Source organism: Procambarus clarkii, chromosome 18, assembly GCF_040958095.1.
Source record: "Procambarus clarkii isolate CNS0578487 chromosome 18, FALCON_Pclarkii_2.0, whole genome shotgun sequence".
Classification (NCBI taxonomy): domain Eukaryota; kingdom Metazoa; phylum Arthropoda; class Malacostraca; order Decapoda; family Cambaridae; genus Procambarus; species Procambarus clarkii.
The window spans coordinates 28,240,754-28,262,739 of record NC_091167.1 but is presented as its reverse complement, the minus strand read 5'-3'; the positions used below and the strand labels follow the sequence as shown (position 1 = coordinate 28,262,739).

Sequence of the window (21,986 nt, the reverse complement as noted above, 5' to 3'; positions counted from 1 at the left end):
CAGCAGTCTCTGATTGGGGAATGAATGATTGGGTAGAAATCTGAATAATGAATGCCTCTTTTGGTTATAGGACAAGTGCGGACAGCCTCCTTAGCGGCAGTATATTATCTGTACGTTCATTTCAGACAATACCAACATGGCTGGGAACCCAGTAAACCCAACTGTCTCAAGTCTGCTAGAGATAAGAAATAGCCAATGTTGAATTTCGACTACCACAGGATGCATATGGTTAATGACTCCAGGGCCACGAGGGTACCGTGGGAGCCAACCACAATGACAAAGGAGGATCTTGGAGTCAAAATCCATCATTCACTGAAAGTTTCATAACAGGTAGGAACAGCAGCAGTAAAAAAGCTAACAAACCCCTTGAAATAATCAAGTGTACCTTTGACTTAAGGAAAAGAAAGTAGTGATTCAACTATATAAATCTCTGGTGCGTCTTAACTTAAATTATTGTATCCTAGCATGGAGACCGAAGGACATAGCTGTTCTGGAGAAAGTGCAACACCGGGCAACAAAAATCATAACAGAACTAAGTCAACTCTCGTACCAGGGTTGAGGGCCTCAGGGCTAACAACCAGTGGAGGAGTTAGTTTAGTTCATCTATTATGCACCCCATACCCATCCTGTGGGCGGTAGTGGAAAGAGTTACAGAGAGGCACATAATGGGCTCAGGGACTGAACCCCACAATTCATTTAGCTATACAAGTTGCAAACTTGCTTATTAACTTGCAGTGGAGGGGTGCAGAGCCCTCCGTGCTGTAGCTGCCCCTGACTCACCACCACAACAACAACAACACAAGATGACAGAGCAGCCAGCAGGTGTTCACGTGTTCACCATGGACGGTGACAACTTTTGGGACACTGAGGAGTCTGATGAGTGGTTTTTTGACTCAATAGCAAGGTAGCTTATTTTCATTTGAGACAATGAATATACGAGAAAAGTGTGGTTTGTTTAGTTCCTTTATGATGCACCCTATACCCATCCTGTGGGCGTTAGTGGGAAGGGTCATAGAGGCTCACAGTGGGCTCAGAGACTGAACAACAAATTTCATTTAGCTAAGCAAATTACAGTTATGTTGAGTTCCAAAATTCAATGCACATCGTCACGTCAACAATGGGCTCGAGACCGACCACAAATGCGGTCTCTAAATTAAGCAACTGACATGTGACAATCATTTCATACATCTGTATTTTTGCACTGTTTGTTTATATTTAAGTTGTATTATTAAATTTTACTATCTGTACCTTAATTGGTAACCCATGCCATTTGCTACACTAGAATGTTTCACATATAACGTATATTATTGGTCAGAGGACCTCTTAAGAAATTTGGATATAATAATAAATTATACTAAATACATTAAACTGTATAAATAGCTTATCAAAGGATACAAGATAATTCGCCAACAGATTTTGAAACCCAACCTAACCCAAACCAACCAAATTTAACCTAGCCGAGCCCAATAAAACCTAACCTAAGCTAACTCATCCTAGCATAACAATACATACAGTTTTAACGAACTGAACGTATATCTGAGCGAATACTGAACGTTGGTATCTCCCCTCACATATATTTTCACTTATTGAATAACATTTTCCTCTGGCATTCATTGACCTTTGTATGTTGCAGGTATGAAGACTTGTTAATGTATGACGTACACGGTCTTGTGTCTTGTGCAACGTTCTGTAATGACAGCAGACTGCTCTTGGCAGTCTCTAGAGGTGAGGGGGTATATGTTCACTGTTTTTTATAACACACTTGGCATGTACATGTATATTAATATGAAAAAAAAAACGTGTGTACTGTATATTATAATAGGTTTTATAGTTTATCGGTATTGAAGCATGTGCAGTCAGTCTTGCAATGTATAGGTTTTCCCATCATAATTCATAAATGTAGCTTAGATTATACATCAAAGGAAATATTCCAGTATTCGTATATCTTAGGTAATAATATAACCTACTGTAGAATATGATCATAGGCTACATGTGACATATGTGGTAGGTCATGGGCTTCATGGGAGGCAGGTTTCTTCCTCTCCCTGAAGCTCCATCTGGCACCACTCTGCAGTCAAGAGGGAAGTCTATTGATGTAAATTGAATTTTCTTAGACTCTCTCCATATGGAAAATTCCTAAACTTTGGGATTAATTTAGTCAAATATTTTAGTATTATTTTCTTTGTTTCAGATTCCTACTTATCATGATTTCCAAATCCTTTTCATAATTAGACTTAACATCTTGGCTAATCTGTGTTCTTTCCAAGGCTTAAAACCCTTCTCTTGTCAGCATTGAACTGCATCTGTCAACTTTCAGTCTACTGTATTTTGAGTTTATTTTGGTCTTTCTGCAGCATGTCTGAATATTTATCTCAGATTATTATTCTCAGTCTTAATGTCATAAATCAATTTACTAATGATGCTTTTCACTTCCATTTCTATATACTGTACAGTAATTTATGTAATGTGAATGGTGAACCATTAAAACCCTAAGGCCTCTATGGTTCACATTATGAACCATAGAGGTCTTGCATTAGATTTTCTAGCTCTTAAAGAGAATATATTGAACTGTTAGTTTTTTTATACTGTATGTTTCAGAGAGCCGCCATGAAATCTGGGAACTTGGTTTTCCCGAGAAATTGATTACAAGGAAAGATGCAGGCCTTATTAAGAATCGAGACTTTAATCTGCTGGCAGCTGGCTTCACTGAATGTTTGGCTAAGCAAGTAAGGAATTAAGAATCCACAGTAGGGATACCATATGATTTTGTAAGAATTTTTATATTTTCTTGGGTATGGTTGCAATTTTGTTTATACTGTACATGTATTCATACTTCATCCTGTATCGGCAATGATAAAACATTGTCGTTTTTCTCGGCCTGTGGTGGAGTTGATTGGTTCCTCCCTTGTTCTTGGAGTTGGATCTTACGAGACAGGAGTCCTAACAACTACTGTAACAGACAAGGAAGGGAGCAAAGCATTGGCAAAGAATTATAAACCAGTTGCACTAATGTCCCACATAATAAAATTACAGGTACAGTATTTGAGAGTGTCAGTCAGGTCACTACTTTCATAGAAACCAATGACCTTCACAATCTAGGCCAACTTGGATTTAGAGAGGCAAAATCATGCCTCTCACAGCTACTTGACTACTACGACAAAATCACTGAGTCATTAGAAGAAAAACAGAATGCAGATGTGGTATTCACGGATTTTGCAAAGGCATTCGATAAATGTGACCATGGAGTGATAGCAAACAAATTTTGGTAAAATAGGACGGTGGATACTCAGTTTTCTGTCGAACAAAACACAAAGAGTAACAGTCAACCACATAAAATAGAGTCCAAGCGCAGTTAAAAGCTCTGTATCTCAGTGTACAGTCTTTGCACCACTGCTTTTCCTCATTCTCATATCAGATATAAATACAAGGCGACTCAAATACAAGGCACAGCTTTGTATCATCCTTTGCAGATGACACAAAAATCAGCATGAAAATGACCTCGGCTGAAGACATTGAAAAACTACAAGAAGATATTAATAAAGTTTTTGACTGGGCAGCAAAAAATAACATGATGTTTAACAGTGATAAATTCCAGGTACTCAGGTATGGTAAAAATGAGAATCTTATACATAATACAGGGTACAAAACACAATCAAATCTACCCATAGTAGGAAAACAGCATGTAAAGGATTTGGGAATAATGATGTCTGACAACCTAACGTTTAGGCAGCTTAACCAAGTAAATATTGCGTCAGCCAGAAAAATGATAGGTTGGATTACAAGAATTTTCAAATCCAGGAATCCCATCACAATGGATGTACTCTTCAAATTACTTGTGCTGTTCCATCTTGAGTACTGCTCAGTACTCACTTCTCCCCTTCAAAGCAGGAGAAATTGCTGAAATAGAGGGAGTACAGAGAACATATACGGCATACATAGACGCGATAAAACATCTAAATTATTGGGATCGTCTCAAAGCTCTCCAAATGTACTCACTAGAAAGGAGACGAGAGATATCAAATAATATACACGTGGAAGATACTGGAGGGCCAGGTCCCAAATCTACACAGTAAAATAACAACTTACTGGAGTGAACGATATGGAAGAAAATGCAGAATGGAACCAGTGAAGAACAGGAGTGTCATAGGCACAATCAGAGAACACTGTATAAACATCAGAGGTCCATGGTTGTTCAACATACTCCCAGCGAGTATAAAAATTGTTCCCGAAACCACCGTGGACATCTTCAAGAGAAAACTAGATAATTTTCTTCAAGGAGTGCCGGACCAACCGGGCTGTGGTGGATATGGGGGCCTGCAGGCTGCTCCAAGCAACAGCCTGGTGGACCAATCTCTCACAAGTCAAGCGTGGCCTTGGGCCGGGCTTGGGGAGTAAAAGAACTCCCAGAACCTCATCAGGCAGGTATTAAGCAGGCCATTGTGGGATAGCTGGACATGGGTGTGGTTGAGCTGTCCTTATACCTTCAATGGGTGTCTCGGTTATTTCCAGTCCTAAAGCAGGATTTGGCAGACCTCCAGTACAGCTTTGATCTTTCAGGGCTGAACAGCTTCATTCCCTGCCCAAATTTCTGCATGACCACTTTGGCCCAAGTTCGTCTGCTAATACAGGTTGGAGCATGGATGGTGACCCTGGACCTCCAATAAGCTTATTGGCATGTCCTGATACATTCCAGGTTCAGGAACTGGCTGGGTTTTGTTGTGGGATGTCAGGCTTACCATTTCAGGGTTCTTTCCTTAAGTTTGAATTTGGGCCCTGTGTATTAAGCAGGTTAGTGCAGATCATGGTGGCATGTCTACATATCTTAGAGGTTTCTGTTAGCCCACCTCGAAGTCTGGTTGTTGTGAACCCACCATTTGGTCTGCATGTGAGCTGGCCAGGGAACTGGTTCTTTTCCAGCTTACCAGGTTTGGGTTCTTGGTGAACTAGAGGTAGTAGTCCCAGCTGGTTCCATCCCAGGTTCCGACTTGGCTGGGTTTTGTTTCTCTCTCAGTATGTCTTTTCCAGCCTTTGACACATATGGAAGTACTTGTGTGCTTCCTTTTTATTACTTCCTTCAATTACTTCCTTTTCCTTCGGAATCTCCCATTCTTTACTGCGTGTTTTTATTATATATATTACAGTAATTAATTTGTTATGTTTCATGGCTTTCTTGATTTTTATCAAACTTTCTCTCATATTCTCAGAATATGCAGAGAAAGTTTTCATGCATTTTTGCCAATGATTGTGTTAATTTATGTTATGCCATACAAGTTTTCATATACTGTACTATACAGTAATGGTAATTTTCAAACTTTTTGTGTATATCTTTTCCAGATGTTGTATGTGCCATCTAGTGTGATTATCTCAGGATCAAGTGGTGTGCTCCTCTACTCTTTGCCACAGTCCAAGTCTGAGTCAGGTAAAAATAATTATTTCTCTATGAATATTGGATTTGCAGCAGCAATAATATCATGGCATTGAGGGTGTTGTCACGTTGAACATGTCTTTTATTGTGTCTTAAAGAAAGAAAGCTACTAGATATACATATTATTGACATTCTGTTTTTAATGCTTGAGTTTCATTAGTTCCATTTGCAGAGTCTGTGAGAAAGATGTTTAAGAGAATGCAATGGGATTAGATACACATGGTAAAGGAAACTAAATATATATTTGTTTTGTTGGAAGTTAATAGAAAAGGACTCACAAGTTAATAGAAAAGTTATCACAAGTCAAGCCCAGCCTGGAACCAGGCTTGACTTGATAACTTGGTCCAACAGGCTGTTGCTTGGAGCGGCCTCCAGGCTCTCATATCCACTACAACCTGGTTGGTCCGGCACTTCTCACGGGAACTTGTCTAGTTGTTTCTCAGTGAAGTCCACCTTTGTTCCAGCAATATTTTGTTTTGCTTGCTAGGAGGGCATTGAATAGCCGTGGACCTATGTTCATACAGTGCTCTCTGATTGTACCTATGGCACCACCTACAATTTGCTGGTTCTATTCTGCATTCCCATTCATACCTTTCACTCCAGTATATTGTTATTTTACTCTGCAAATTTGGGACCTGTCCTTCCAATATCTTCCACGTATATTTTAATGATACCTCTAATCTCCTTTCTAGAGAATACATTTTGAGAACTTTGAGATGGTCCCAATAATTTAGGTGCTTTATCATTTATATGGATGCTGTATATGTGCTCTGTGTTCCCTCTAAGTATGTACTGTATATTTAAATGTTAATGTCTGTTCAAGGATGGAGGCCAGATGGGGAAGGTGGAAGATGGGAAAAAATATGAAAGATTGGGGTGAGAGGGGGAGGAGGAAGGAGAAGATGGGAAGAGGGAAGAAGGGAGAATGGAGAAATGGAAAAGAGGGGTGTGGGGAGAGAGGGAAAGTGTTACTAACTTACTAAGACTTCATTTAGATCTGAGATCACGAGAAGCATTGTTATATCTTGATAAGCTCTGACATCTATAAACAATATTAATTATTGGAATTTCAGCACAGCATTCGTCTGTCTTCAGTTTTGGAGTATTGGTGTTGGCATCTGAAAAATTTGAGCATCCATTCAGCTGTACTGTACTTTTGTTTTTAACTTTCCAGAGTATTAATCATTAAACATTTATTTTCACAGGTTGATGTTAAAATCTACAGTTAACTGAATTTAACAGCTTTTGCCAAATGCATTTTAAAGGTTTACATAGGCTAAGACTGCATATACACTATTTAATGAGAGTAATTTTAACTGCATAATCAGCTAGCCTGTACCTGCTTGTGTCGTGCAAACCCACTTACGAACAGTGCAGTTTATCTGGCATCTCTCTGAAATGACAGAAGCAAGTGGCTATAGTTTCATAAGAAGCTAATCAGTTCCATTTGAATAGTGTTGAAATAACGTGTTTGTCTTTCCCTTTCTTTTTGACTTCAACCACATTTTATTTCTTGGGCAGGTGGAGTTTTTAGCATCACAAGGTTTCCAAGTCACCAGCCTAACTGGCCATTGGATACAAACCTAATTCCTACTTCTGCTGATTGCATTCTGTTGGTTTCTACACATTTCTTCACCAAAGTAATTTGTTGCAGATGTGATGAGTTTAACCAAGACCTTGAGAAGTGATGTGAAGGATGCCTCCTTGGCATTATCCAGTGCTAGTGTGTACTCCGGTGCATCTCTTTCATCCATTTCTCGTTTTGATCTGAATTCGTGCAAAATATCTGAAATGCCAAAAGTTCAAAACAATACTGCAAACAGCAGTGTGTGGGACAGCAAGGATGCAATTAGTGATATGTCATATGTGAATGAAAAACTGTTCATATGCCTAAGAGACAAAGGAAATGTACTCTTGTATGAGCCAAGAGTGGGAACAGTTGTGCAAGAAATAGCAGGTTCCAAAAAATCAGAGGAAAGGTGGACAATGGATGTTAGTTGTGAAGGAGACACTGTAGCTGTAGCAAATTCTAGTGGTATGTTAAGAGTTTATGATACGAGAAATTACAATGAAGCAGTTTTTATGGCTAGAGTGAAGGTGGAGGAAAATACGATGAGATGCCATGAAATACGCATCAGCCCTACCAGCTCACTTGTATCAGTGTGTGGGTATGACAAGAATGTACACGTATATAATTTCAAAACTCCCGAGGTGAATAATGGAATAATATTTAGTCATGATGGCCATAGAGGGCACAATGTACAGAACATTGTAACACACTTGTGGCATCCATCACAAGAAAAGCTTTTACTTTCTGCTGACAACACAGGAAAGCTCGAGACTTGGAGATTTAGACAGAGCCAGTCCCAAAATACAACAGCATAGCATAGTTTAATTCAAATAATTTATTGCAGTGGCTTACAAGACATATTGTATAGTGTTTCAAGGTCATTGAAATTCCTGGATATAATGTAGATTTTGATATAACGTTTCAGTGTCATAAAGTTCAATTTTTTTATGCAGTTTGTATAAATGAGATACATTGTTGTTGACATATTGTGTTAACACTGTTTCATAATAAAAATAAAAATTTTGTGTGCAGTATTAATTGATGGTATTGTAGTTAATTCGGTTAAATTTCCCTTTAAGTGTCTGTTGATCTGTACTCTCGAATTGGCTCACTCACATAACTGTAATAGGAGGATGCAGCTATCTTGTTCAAAGCTGATTATGGGGTTCTTTCCTATAATGTTTGTCAATATCTCATTTTCTGTGGGAAGCCTCGTCGGCTCCCCGCAGCTATCAAACTAACATATGCCATATTAGTTTGGTGATACAAACACCACTCAGTTCAGTTCAAACACACTCCATCAGTCCCTGGAGTTCGAGTGCCTACCAGGGGACACGAGCCAGAACCTGGCCTCCTCAGAGAGGTTCAGGGAGCAATGGCCTATATGAGCACTCTACATTTAGAGTTTGTCATGTCTGCCATCAACCGGGCATATCACCAGAAAGGTAGGTGAAACAATTCAAACTTCTAACTTCTTAAAATTACAACCAATGTTCGAACAGAGCCAAAGAACTCCCCCAAAGGAAAACAATGAAACAAGCAAATCGTCATCCAACTAGTGCACCCGCTGAGGCGAGCCAGCTGCACCACCCTCAGTACGTAGACTGATGTGCTGGTCCAGAAGTCTCCTCTGGCCTCGAATTGTTGTCTGGCTTTGGCAGCTGTGTGTTCTCACCTAGTTGTGCTTGTGGGGGTTGAGCTCTGGCTCTTTGGTCCCGCCTCTCAACCATCAATCAACAGGTGTACAGATTCTTGAGCCTACCAGGCTCCATCATATCTACATTTGAAACTGTGTATGGAGTTAGCCTCCACCACATCACTTCCTAATGCATTCCATTTACTAATTACTCTGACACTGAAAAAGTTCTTGCTAATGTGTCTGTGGCTCATTTGGGTACTCAGCTTCCACCTGTGTCCCCTTATGCATGTACCACCCGTGTTACATAATCCATCATTGTCTACCCTGCCAATTCCCTCTGAGAATCTTGTATGTAGTGATCATGTCTTCCCGAGCTCTTCTGTCTTCCAGTGACGTGAGGTACAGTTCCCTCAGCCTTTCCTCATAACTCATGCCTCTTAGTTCTGGGACTAGCTTAGTGGCATACCTCTGAACTTTTTCCAGTTTTGTTTTGTGCTTGACAAGGTATGGGCTCCATGCTGGGGCCGCATACTCCAGGGTTGGCCTTACATACGTGGTGTACAAGGTTCTGAAAGATTCCTTGCACAAGTTTCTGAAGGCAGTTCTGATGTTAGCCAGCCTCACATACCCTACCAATGTTATTTTTTGACGTGGGTTTCAGGAGATAGGTTTGGTGTGATATCAACCCCTAGGTCTTTCTGTGTGTAATTACCTAACCTACCTAAGTGTAATTACACATAGGTAATGTGTAATTACCTAAGTGTAAAATCCCCTTTTACAATACCCATCGCTAGGTTCATGTCTCGTTCCAAGACTGGCCCACCCTCCATGCCCAGGACTTAACAATCTATTTCACCAAAAAAGTTCCTTAGGCCATTAAAATCAGCTTTTCGGAAATCTGACACTAACGGAATTTTCTCCTACAAATCTATTTCATTCTATGCTAAATCTGATTTCTTTGTAATCATAGATGCTTTGCTTCCATTATGTCTAATTTTGGTTGCCTGTATATAACTCCTATTACAAGATTTTTAGCTATTTCGTTTAATTACTAACCAAATAGTTTGTGTGTGGGGCTCTGTTTTGATGCCCTCTTTGAGACTACATTTTAAATTTTCTGTGACATTTATGGCTACTCCCCCTCCTCATCTAATATATCTAAGTGTGAAATACTGTAGTTTAAATCCGTTTATTTGAGATTATTCAACTAATAGTTCTCTTTTCTATATTCATCCATGTTTCAGTAAGTGCAATAATATCTATTGTTTTTGTGATGACAAGAGCAATTAAATCGTTCATTTTGTTTCATAGACTCCTAGTGTTTGTGTAATATGCCTTAAGTGTATTGCGATTTTGAGGCCCTTTTCTATCCCTGTTCATTATGCAATCCCCCCCCCCAACACATTTTTATTGCCTCCTTTCTCCATATAAATTCCCATACCACTATCTACTAACAGTTTAAATCCAAACAAACCCCTCCAACCATAGATTCCAACAAGTTGGCAACAGCAACAACGCCAGCCCTAGATAAATGCACCTCATCTCGAACATATATGTCATTCATTCAATTGAAGTGTTCCCAGTTATCAATAAATGATATTGCATTTGTTTTGTAATATTTATCCAGTCGGCAATTGACACCAAGTGCCCTCGACAACCATTCATTTCCAACTTCCTTTCTTGGAAGAATGTCACATATGATCGGTATTCCTCCCTTGCTCCTAACAAATTCTATGACTGTCTTAAACCTCTGTATCAGTGCCTCACTCTTAACTCGTTCTACATCATTTCCACGGGCACATACAAATAATGGATTTGTTCCCATTTCCAGCCATAATACCATTCATGTTGTTAACAATATCACCAATTCCAACTCCTGGTTAGCAAACCCTTAACCTGTCCCCGCCAAACAGTCAAACGTGTGTCTGTGAGTACACAGACACAGACAAATAAATGCCGACCCACTTTGCAAGCGTGAAAATGAGATCGACAGATTATATCACAAGATAATCACCAACTCAAACAGTCGAGGGGTTGAGAGGTGGGTTCCTCCCAACTCACTCTAGTGTCAACGCAACAGCCAGTCCTCGCTCCCAACAGCCAGTCCTCGCTCCCAACACCCAGTCCTCGCTCCCAACACCCAGTCCTCGCCCCCAACACCCAGTCCTCGCTCCCAACACCCAGTCCTCGCTCCCAACACCCAGTCCTCGCCCCCAACACCCAGTCCTCGCTCCCAACACCCAGTCCTCGCCCCCAACACCCAGTCCTCGCTCCCAACACCCAGTTCTCGCCCCCAACACCCAGTCCTCGCTCCCAACACCCAGTCCTCGCCCCCAACACCCAGTCCTCGCTCCCAACACCCAGTCTTTGCTCCCAAAACCGGGCGGAAGGTGTGTCGTACCGGCGAAGTAGGAGGTGTAAGTGATCTTGAAGGCTCAGAGACTTTAAGTTTAAATCCGATGATAATTAGCGGAGTCAGGAGTGAGCTGGTCACATATTTACTGTGAGGGTTTACGCTGGTCATAATACCTGGCTCACTGAGCTAAATACTGAGCTGAGGAAGCTCGCCATCAGTATCTCCCGAAGCTGTGACATCCAAACATTTGCCTTTATTGACTAGGCAAGAGGAGATAGTCATAAAGAATTCACCACAAACATTTGAAAATTCCTTAATACCACACTGAACCGCAATGAAGGTTAATCCTTCAGCGCCGCCGGCAGGGAAGGATGCCGCAAGCCCCCGCCCGGGAGCACATGCTGACGACGCAGCCTCAAATACTGGCACCAGCGGGACACCCTCGGAGACCTTGCAGCTGAGGAAGGAACTGGGACTCCTAGACAGCATCGTCCTCGTCATCAGTATTGTGTCTGGCAGCGGTATCTTCATCAGTGCTCGCGGGGTGCTACAGTACAGCGGGAGCGTGGGCGTGGCCCTCCTGACGTGGGCGCTGTCTGGTGTGGTGTCCCTTATAGGCGCCATCACCTTCTCTGAGTTTGGTTAGTAATAGTAAGATTTTATTAAAAGCTTGTATGCATGCTATGTAGATGCGTCTATTAAGTTTCACTATTTCAAATTTGTGGCATAATATGCTAGTGTGTGTGTGCGTATTGACCTGAGGGGTGGCATCACTAGTGGATTCGACGGGGACAAGAAGCAAGCGGCTTGTCAAAGGTCCCCCGATTATTCCTAAAGATGTTTTACGCCCCGTTCTTAATTCTCTTGAACATAGCCTTTATTTTCCGATAAGGTTTTTTATTTCCTTAGTTATTATTTTTGGGTTCATTAATATTCAACGTACGTAGTTAATTTACACGGTTATACTACGTCAAACATATACTACGTCAAATATGTACTACGTCAAGTACTTGGTGTGCTGATATTGAATAATACTATACATGAGAATTATAACTCATTAGTGTTTTCTAATGAGTTATAATTCTCATGTATAGTATTATTCATTGTCAGCACACCAAGTACTTGGCGGTTCAGAGGTCTGCCCAGTCTACCTCATCAAACAGCTTGTCAGTTGTTCATAGCCTACTTTACTAGAACACCATTTGCTCTAATTCCATTTTCTCTTGCACAACTCCATGCTGTTTTATCCTATTTCAGTGTTATCTTCTAGTGTCTTCTTGTTGGCCACCACTGAATCTAGTACAGTATATATATATTACTTTTCTGGTTGACTCCATAATGTATTATTTAAGAAAGAAGTCGTCCGTCATTTCCAAAATTTCTTCTGCCTCTACATTACCTGTTTACTGGTCTAGTTCATTCTATTATAATTACCAAAAATGTAAGCATTTTTGGCATCTAAATGCCCTATTTATTTCTACTTATATATGCCTTTATTCTATTTTGTCGAGGTTTGGTGGGCCCATATACAGCGTGTGTAATTAGCCTATCATTTTAATTTAATTGAACATGTTTTTGGTGGTGTGGAGCGCAGCTACCATGATACCAGTGAGCGGGGGGTTCTACACCTACATCAGCGTCGCCTTCGGCCCCGCCCCGGCCTTCGTCCACCTGTGGGTGAACATCATCATCGTCCAGCCCACCATGCAGGTGGTGAACGCCTACACCTTCGGCTACTACGTTCTCCGTCCCTTCTTCCCGGATGACCCACCAGACGCCGCTATCCGGCTCCTTGCTGCCGCGCTAATAGGTAGGGCGCTCTTCCCTGTGTATTCCTTGGATAGGAAAGTGTCTACTTACTTACCAGCACTTACATGTCAGTGACTACGGGGAAGTTAGGTCTAGTTTTGTATATCCCCGCCTACTAGTCTTGTTGGATTTGTTGCCTTATAACTTAACTATTAAGACGTTCGAATTCTTCGTCGAATCTGGCCGTAAAGTTGTAGATGAAGGTGGCTTCCACATCTTTCAGTGCATTTCTCTTGTTGACAACCCGTACAGGGTACGAGCATTTCCCTACATTTCTTCGATTCATTTGGGTTTCCAGCGTCCACTCGTGTCCTCTCGTCCTGCTTCCTGTCACTCTAACGATGCTCTCCTTGCCCACTCTGTCGTTCCTCACGATCCCGAATTCAAAGCCAAGGGCAGGACCGGAATGGTTAGGAATCTTTCCTTCGTCCTAATGTCTCTTTTCACTTAGAAGTAAATATCAACCGGGAGTAAGGCAACAATGGTGGGGATGTTTCCTGGACGAGGACAGTAGTTCGACCTTGGGATACCTCTATACAAGAGCGACAAAATTCATCACAGAACTGGACGGGAGACATCTCCCGTCACGCAGGGTGCAGTCGCACCTCCACAGATCTCCAGTATCAGCTCTTGATACTGGTAATGGCTCAAAAAGGCCACCACTTACGGGCTATTCATGCCCGTGAATGGGTGGCTTAATCTCATGCCTTTTCATGACACAGAGAATTAGGGGCAAAAGCTCCAAGGTCAACAAGCCACAAATAATTCAGTGTTGAATAGAAATAGGAGATACTTTTTCACTCATAGGATTATAAACCCATTGGCCGCCTACGGCCCATAGGAATTGGCCGCATGCGGCCCATTTCTAGCCAATCTATTTTTCCGTAACTGTCAATCAACTGGTGTACAGGTTCCTGAGCCTACTGGGCTCTATAATATCTACACTTGAAACTGTGTATGGAGTCAGCCTCCACCACATCACTGCCTAATGCATTCCACCTGTTAACTACTGAAAAAGCTTTTCTAATGTCTACCTTTTCCCTGTCAACCTACTTTATCTACCCTGTACCATGTCTATCCTGTGTGTGTGTGTGTGTGCGTGTGTGCGTGTGTGCGTGTGTGCGTGTGTGCGTGTGTGTGTGTGTGTGTAAATGACACCACATAGATCGTTTTAGATTGTAATAGTTGAGCGTGAGGGCACACAAGGGGTCGATAGTGCCAGGTTGGCACCACCACAGCCCGGGGATGTATCATGTGGACCAGCGCCACCACCTCATTATTGATTCCAGGAGAGAGAAAGAGGGCAGTGGAGGCCGCCTGGTGAGGCCAACACTTATAGCTATTGCACTCAGCCTTCACTGCAACGAATGGTATTGTGGGATTAATCTGAATTTACCTGAGGGCGACACTAAGACTAGTGGCCTCAAAGAGGACAAGAAGCCGGAGGCTTGTCTTTGGTCCCTCCAACAGTTGGATTTTATCATTTGTAGTTTTGGCATTTACGGCTTCGGCGGGTAGGGGGTTCCATGGGATTATAACCCTGCGGATGAAAAAGGCATCTCCTCTTTTATATAGTAGCCTTGAGCTTGACAGATAGTGTATAATAGTGAATGTTTTTCACGAGTGGAAGATAAGAGTGTGTGTAACACCGCCCCGGCCTCATAATGCTAATAGATCTCCCAGCTCAGTGTTACGTATAAGAGTTGACCCGGATGTTAGATGTGTATTGTGAAATAGATAGAGAGAGATAGTGCATTAACCAAATCTTGGACAGTGTTGTTGGCGTGGATCAACAGTCGAACGGTGAGAGTGAGCGTGGCGCTCCAGAACGTGTTGATGATACCCAAGTTGATGATCCTGGCGGGCATCATCATCACTGGCCTCTACTACCTGGCCACCGACCTGTCTCCCAGCTACCACCACCCCTTCCACCACACCCGCTTCTACCTCCCGGCCCTCATCACGGCCTTCTACCAGGGCATCTACACCTACGACGGCTGGTAGGTGCAGGGTGCTTCCTCCTGTCGGCCCCACCTCTCTTTGGCCACACCTGCTAGGGGTGACACATATTAGGGGCCACACCTGCGAGGGGTGACATATCAGGGGCCACACCTGCAAGGGGTGACACATATCAGGGGCCACACCTGCAAGGGGTGACACATATCAGGGGCCACACCTGCAAGGGGTGACACATATCAGGGGCCACACCTGCAAGGGGTGACACATATCAGTGTGTGTGTAAATTGTCGATGTTCATAATATCTTACTTCCCGCAGGAATAACCTCAACATGGTGGTGGAGGAGATAAGGAATCCCAGCAAGTGAGCAGCCGGTCGCCTCACACACCTGCAGTGATGCCTCACACACCTGGAGTGTTGCCTCATACCTGTAGTGTTGCCTCACACCTGTAGTGTTGCCTCACACCTGTAGTGATGTCTCACACCTGTAGTGATGTCTCACACCTGTAGTGATGTCTCACACCTGTAGTGATGTCTCACACCTGTAGTGATGTCTCACACCTGTAGTGATGACTGTTCCTACCTACAATATTTATGTCCCCCTCTTCCTTACACTATTGCTGCTCCACACCCAGAGTGATGACCTTGCTCACCCCCCTTCCACCTGCACACACTTGGTGTGTGCAGGTGGAAGTGCAGGTGGTGTGACCTTCCTCCCCGCCATTGTCAACACCCCAGATCTCTCCCCCTAATGTGGAGTGTATCTTCACCCCTCCACTACACTCCCCGGCCTTCCACCAGTATTCTGGATACCTGGACTATACCTGGAGAGGGTTTCAGGAGTTCTTCCACTCCCCGAGTCCGGCCTGAGGTCAAACTCGACTTGGGATAACTTAGTCCAACAGGCTGTTGCTTGGAGCGGCCCCGGAAGCCCCGTGATGAGTTCAGGCTCTGCATGAACACATCACAAGCTGCTCCTTAGGGACCCACCTCTCTGCACGAATTGTATTTTCTTGCGGGAGTTTATGTTTATGTTAATGATGTACCTCACACACTGCTGACTTATCTAATTTGAGGGTAGAAAACTTCCTCTCGACTCGCGAGTAGGCGAAGGGCTATGACAGTTATTCAAACTCAAATTCAAAATTCAAATGTTTATTCAGGTAAAAGTACATACATAGAAGATGAGTTACAAACATAATGTTGGATTTATAGATAGAGCTAGTACATACAATACCTAAAGCCACTAATAGGCACAAGCGTTTCGGCCGTTATGACGGCGCCTGATCACTTTCTGTCTCCCTGACACGTGAGGATCTTCGCGCTGGCCTCTGGGGTGTCCATGGGCATCCTGACGGTGGTGTTCGTCCTCACCAACGTCGCCTACTTCGCTGTCCTGACGCCTGAGGAAGTCCGCACCTCCACTGCTGTCGCTCTGGTAGGTGGTGAGACCATGTGTGTCTGTGTTCTCACCCACATGTACTCGCCCACTTGTGTTTGCAGGGTCGAGTCTCCATTTGAAGCCTCAACTTTCGACATCACCACCATTTGAAGCCTCAACCTTTCGACATCACCACCATTTGAAGCCTCAACTTTCGACATCACTACCATTTGAAGCCTCAACTTTCGACATCACCACCATTTGAAGCCTCAACTTTCGACATCACCACCATTTGAAGCCTCAACTTTCGACATTACCACCATTTGAAGCCTCAACTTTCGACATTACCACCATTTGAAGCCTCAACTTTCGACATCACCACCATTTGAAGCCTCAACTTTCGACATTACCACCATTTGAAGCCTCAACTTTCGACATCACCACCATTTGAAGCCTCAACTTTCGACATCACCACCATTTGAAGCCTCAACTTTCGACATTACCACCATTTGAAGCCTCAACTTTCGACATCACCACCATTTGAAGCCTCAACTTTCGACATCACCACCATTTGAAGCCTCAACTTTCGACATCACCACCATTTGAAGCCTCAACTTTCGACATCACCACCAGTTGAAGCCTCAACTTTCGACATTACTGGTTCAATACAGTTACCTTTCTCATTTCGTTTTCTTATAATTACATTTAAAACTGTCAAATAGGCCTCAACAACTTCATCTAATCTATTTTATTAATTTGCTAGCGACACACTGAAGTAGTTTTCTCTGACAAGTGTCTCTAGTTTTCACTTATATTGCCTCGTTCGGCTGTTCATGAACCTCATCATTGCTTCTCTGTTTATGGAATCATTTCGCCCCTTTTTGACTCTTTGTGTCGTTGTCTCTCAACCCCATTCCTTTCCTAGAGCGTGGCGAGCTGTAGTTCTCTCAGTCTCTCTTCATAGCTCAGTTCCATCAGTCTTTCTTTATAGCTCGGGTCCCTCAGTCTTTGTTCATAGCTCGGGTCCCCTTAGTCTTTCTTCATAGCTCGGGTCCCCTTAGTCTTTCTTCATAGCTCGGGTTCCTTATTCTTTCTTTATATATCATGTCTCTTATTCTTTCTTTATACACAGTCTTTCTTCATAGTCTTTCATCGTACCTAAATTACTTCAGCTCAGAACTGAGTCGTGCTGTAAGTTCTAAATTCTAGTTTTTCTAGTAGTTGAAGAAAAACGAGTTAGAGTAATTAGTAGTAAATTCTAGTGAACCTTTTCTAGTTTTGGTTTGTTTTTCTAGGTGATGCTAGATCCCCCGCCATTTTTTTCATTCCCAAACAGGATATTCACCAAAGATGAGGTTCTGGAGAGTTTGGGGCCTCCGGAACCTCTCAGAGAACTCAGTACAATTCTGAGTTGGTCGACTTTTGTAGCATCGTGACCTAGTCCGTTAAGACGGGCGGCTGAGAATCGCCAGATCTTCTGTCAGGCCAAGTCACTTCATTGCCTCAAAATGATTTTCATTCATATATAAGTTAGGAGAGGACACTTTAATTTAACCGTTTTCTTGACGGTGGAGAACGGGCTGATATATTTATCAAATGTAAAACTATGAGTTATACTCAAGTCAAAAAAATAAATAGGTATATATTTTATATATACCGATGTATATATAAAATATAGTCTTGGTGGTCTATAGTAGACTATAGACTACTAGTCTATAATCTAGTAATAGTCCTCCTTTCTGAATAAATCCATAAACTTGTTTTCATAATGTCTTCTCGCGGCGGCATCCACAGTCCTTCGGGAATGCGGCCTTCGGAGTGCTGGCCATCACTGTTCCTGTAGCCGTGGCCATCTCCGCCCTGGCCTCCCTCAACGGCCAAACCTTCACCCAGTCCCGCCTGGTGTTCGTCGGGGCCAGACAGCGCCAGCTACCCAAGTTCCTCGCGCTCATCACCATCAAGAGGAACACCCCCGCTCCCGCCATTATCTTCATGGTAGGTTGCTGCTGCTGCCCGTGGTAATGCATGAAGGAACTTTTGGCAAGCCGCCGGCGTTCTGGCCCCGTCCAGGCCACTAGTGATGGTGATTTCCTAGTTTCCGGAAAAATTCATTGGAATTATTTGTAGTTATTTTATCTTAGAGCGTTGGAAAACTGCATATATATACCTGTTCTAAGACAAAACTTGTCCTAGATTTTGGTGCTAAGAAACTATGATTTTTTTCTCCTGGAGACAATGGTGACGTTGGTGATGCTGGGGACGACGGACGTGTACGCCCTAATCAACTGCTCCTCCTTCTCCAGGAGCATCTCCCGCATCGTCGCCACCTCCGGCCTCCTCTGGCTCAGGTACAAGAAGCCGGAGTGGAAGAGGCCGTTTAAGGTAAGCGGTCGCTGAAGGCAGTTTACTTTCCATGAGGAGGGGAGGAATACTGTGTTACGGGAGTCTATCTCCCGGGGTATCATGCCTGGTGTGTGGGTGGGGACGGTGCTGGTGGTATAGCTGTTGGTCACCCTCTTGGTGATGTTTGCCAGGTGTGGGTGGTGCTGCCGGTGGTGTACCTGTTGGTGATGGTGGTGCTGGTGACGCTGCCGGCGGTGGAGGAGCCTGTGACGGTTGGGGTGGCGCTCGCCGTCATCGCCAGTGGGATCCTGGTCTTCTTCCTCCTCGCCTCCCACACAGGCCACTCCAGGAGGCTCGACGAAATCTCTGGTGGGTATCCAAGATTTACAGTAGTTTCCCATCTTTTAACCCATTTCCAGTCCAGTTTTCTATCTTTAAATCGAGCGCTACATGGTTTTCCCATCTTAGTGTCTGCTTCTGATTCTCTTAACAGAAGGTAGCTTAGCCTAAAGTCATTCATCACCTCAGGAAGCCTAGTCTAAACTGTACTCATTTTTGTATATAATTAATTCTAAATGATAGTCATTTATTTAGTTCCATTCGACAGCTGAAAAGCTTACAAATTATTACATCTGGTTAGAATTTACAGGATTTTATAAATCATATATATTCATTTTTATAAATCATCTATATAAATTTATATAGATGATTATTATATACCTATACCTATTATAGGTATAGGTTAAGTAATAATTGTAATTACGAAGCAATAAGATGCTTATCTTAACATACTAAGAAGGTTAGGTAAGGTCGGTGTTTTCTATGAAGCTTTTCAAGGTAAACTAAAATATTCACATTAAATTAGTATATCACATATGCACTTATTTAATAAGTCAATATTGACTGTAAGAAAGTGCGAGAACGGGTTGTACACTTGGACCATACCTCATCTAACTTTGCAAGGTGACTGGAGTGTGCTATGGAACTATTAGATGAGGTCATGGCCAAGGGGTCAGAAGTGTGTATGTATTTTTGTTAGCTTTAATGAATTCCATACTCTCTCTCAATCAACTCAGAAGAGCTACAAAGAAAACTAAAAACACAGCACCAGGAGAACAAAATCTGCTTTACCTGTTGTACAGGTTAAAATACCTCCAAGTTTTTCACGGATTAAGGAACAAATCAAGAAGAAAATACTCCCAACTATCGAAAGTCGCCACAGAGCCAAAGTAGCGGAAGAAAGATCCACTGGGATGTGATACGAACAGGCCACTGGGTACTACTCTTTCAAGCCTGGCGAAAAGATATCCAGAGACATTGCAGTAGCCATACACAGACTTGGTTACAAGTGCTGCTGGGAGGTAATAAACACAATAGTTAGAGTGTCATATTTGTGGAACAGATGCAGAGGCGCCATTATTGCATTACTTACTGGAATGTGAAACAACTGAAGCCCTGCGCATCAAACTCAACATTCATCCAACAAGAGCAGCTGCATTAGATGCAAAATCCACAGCAACTACAATGGTTAGAAAAGCAGTTGAAGAATGGGACTCACTAATGAACACTGTGCATCTATATCCGCCATCAAGATTATGTTATTAAAACAAGACTAAAACCAATGCACTGAACTGAAGTGGAAAATATACGGGAGAAAAGGCGGAACACCCCCCCCACCTCCATTTAAAACTTTGACCCAAATATCACAGTAACAAGGTTATCGCGAATAACCGAATTCAATTACGCGCTCACTATAACCCGTGTTTGTTCGACTTTTCGTCATCAGTGTGACATCTTCCTTGATTCTTGAAGGTGCAAGCGACTGGCCCCAGTTCCTTCCTTATGTCCTTTTATCTCTTGCAAGTGCTATATAATGTTTATTATTATAATTATTAAATGATTATAATCATACCGACAGCATTTTCCCTTTCATAAATAACTTACCTTTATGATGGTCTAATTATACATATAACATATATGGTTTATAATATGTGATGTCGTCTCTTTTTCAGGAAGATTGTATCGTTTCACACAAATCCTGTTTCAAGCCATGCCGGAGACGCCATATGAGACGGGATCCTCCTGCTCATGATGTGAGCCCAACCTGTTCAAACATTAATCAACACATTTATATTTTGTTCGCCTTAAATTATTTGACACTTTAAAAAAGCATTTATTTTCATGTATTATAAAATATGGCTTTCTTCTGACTGCCTTGGGCGGCCATCAGTCACCAAACTGCAGGTTGATACAAGTAGATATACAAGTTTTCTTGGGTTCACAATACAGCTATATTACACTGTACCATTAATATCGCTCGTTGACTATGTAAGTAATTATCAAAGGAAAGCTATTGGTTGTCGTGTGTTGAGGCTAGTGAGAAGATCAACAGCCTATCTGAATTTGCTTGGCAGCATATTGTGAATAGCAGCAGCACATTGTGTATACCTAAGCTTGTTAATATAAAGTTTATGGGATATTTACCAAGTGGAGATTTTTGTTTAACGTGCAAGTGCTTTTGACATATTTTTTAAGGTTAGAAGCTATGTATCTTAATACATAATTAAAATATTTTAACCAAATTGGCCCGATCAAAGGTTACCATAATTCTTGCTTTTAATTGTTTTTTTTTCATTTAAATAAACGAGTGATAGAGAATTCCTTCCTAAAGTTAGGATAATATAATATTTTGATCTCGTGTAATAAGGTAATATAGAGTTTGCTAATATTTATTAATCTTGCATTTCATTACTGAGAGAATTGGTGTTAGAATATTATTATAAATTAGCGTCGGTTGTGAAGTGATAGCCTAATGACTTCTTGTAGGGAGTTTTTATATTTTATTGTTATTTTGTAATACATTTTATGTCTTGCAAGTAAAAGATTTATTTGGAAAATTTATACGTTTTGATTTATCCATTCTAACTACTTGTGTTTTGGTAAGAGAGGAGTAATAACTATAAAGACTATAAGAGGAACTTGTTAGTAAGTAATTGTGAAAAGCTACCACCATGCCGGGGTATACCATCAATGTCGCTAGATATTCTTAAGACTCTCTAAACATCACGTAGTACGCCAATATGAGAACAAAAGCACACAAGGCCAGCGACATCAAAGGCATCGCCTTCACCAAGGATTCTATCGATGGACAGATGACCTCAAGAGACTTTAGGAAAGCAAGACGCCATTGTCTTGAAAATACATTTTACAAAGAGGTGCACGACTGTAACGACAATGCAATTCGAACAATGATCAGTTGGTCGGCGATTCGATGTTTTGAATGCCTGTGATTTAAGTTTTTCTTAAAGATTAAACTGTGGATATTGCTTACAGGATATCAACGGTGCCTGACCGCTGCTGAAGGGGGAGACAGGACGTGGTGGTCTCTTGCTGCGTTTAGCCTGATTACCACACACGAACCGACTTCCCTGCAACCATCTGTGTACAAAGAAGAAATATTAACCTTGATAAATACAAAAGTTAAATAATAAAAACATTGATCAAA

At 42.1% G+C, this 21,986-nt stretch overlaps 2 protein-coding genes across 5 annotated transcripts; both read left to right on the top strand.

The window, feature by feature from the left end:
* The first annotated feature begins 211 nt into the window (after window positions 1-211).
* Window positions 212-8,018, top strand: LOC123754345 (WD repeat-containing protein 73). Of its 2 annotated transcripts, none has more exons than XM_069326423.1 (5): window positions 212-330; window positions 1,634-1,725; window positions 2,599-2,726; window positions 5,335-5,419; window positions 7,080-8,018. In XM_069326423.1, the coding sequence occupies exons 2-5, from the start codon at window positions 1,650-1,652 to the stop codon at window positions 7,808-7,810; spliced, it is 1,020 nt and encodes a 339-aa protein (XP_069182524.1). In that variant the 5' UTR covers window positions 212-330; window positions 1,634-1,649; the 3' UTR covers window positions 7,811-8,018. The 2 variants fall into 2 exon arrangements, with proteins under 2 accessions (XP_069182524.1, XP_045592609.2); XM_045736653.2 differs by lacking the exon at window positions 212-330 and adding an exon at window positions 615-904.
* Window positions 8,019-8,165: 147 nt separating this feature from the next.
* Window positions 8,166-21,934, top strand: LOC123754344 (Y+L amino acid transporter 2). Of its 3 annotated transcripts, XM_045736652.2 has the most exons (10): window positions 8,166-11,631; window positions 12,585-12,800; window positions 14,574-14,799; window positions 15,076-15,120; window positions 16,072-16,195; window positions 17,933-18,133; window positions 18,371-18,520; window positions 18,673-18,850; window positions 20,494-20,574; window positions 21,815-21,934. In XM_045736652.2, exons 1-9 carry the CDS (start codon window positions 11,325-11,327, stop codon window positions 20,571-20,573), a joined length of 1,527 nt encoding a protein of 508 aa, XP_045592608.1. In that variant the 5' UTR covers window positions 8,166-11,324; the 3' UTR covers window position 20,574; window positions 21,815-21,934. The 3 variants fall into 3 exon arrangements, with proteins under 3 accessions (XP_045592608.1, XP_069182523.1, XP_045592606.2); XM_069326422.1 differs by lacking the exon at window positions 21,815-21,934 and having other exon boundaries at window positions 20,494-21,806; XM_045736650.2 differs by lacking the exons at window positions 20,494-20,574; window positions 21,815-21,934 and having other exon boundaries at window positions 18,673-19,192.
* The last annotated feature ends 52 nt before the right edge of the window (window positions 21,935-21,986 follow it).

What these genes read in the sequence shown, in the direction of transcription:
- LOC123754344 (XM_045736650.2), top strand. Translation starts at nt 11,325, where the DNA reads ATGAAGGTTAATCCTTCAGCGCCGCCGGCAGGGAAGGATGCCGCAAGC. An exon ending in CATCACCTTCTCTGAGTTTG is followed by an intron (nt 11,632 to 12,584) that starts GTTAGTAATAGT and finishes TGTGGAGCGCAG; the next exon opens with CTACCATGATACCAGTGAGC. An exon ending in CCTCCACTGCTGTCGCTCTG is followed by an intron (nt 16,196 to 17,932) that starts GTAGGTGGTGAG and finishes CGGCATCCACAG; the next exon opens with TCCTTCGGGAATGCGGCCTT.
- LOC123754345 (XM_045736653.2), top strand. Translation starts at nt 804, where the DNA reads ATGACAGAGCAGCCAGCAGGTGTTCACGTGTTCACCATGGACGGTGAC. An exon ending in TTTTTTGACTCAATAGCAAG is followed by an intron (nt 905 to 1,633) that starts GTAGCTTATTTT and finishes TGTATGTTGCAG; the next exon opens with GTATGAAGACTTGTTAATGT. An exon ending in GCTCTTGGCAGTCTCTAGAG is followed by an intron (nt 1,726 to 2,598) that starts GTGAGGGGGTAT and finishes TGTATGTTTCAG; the next exon opens with AGAGCCGCCATGAAATCTGG.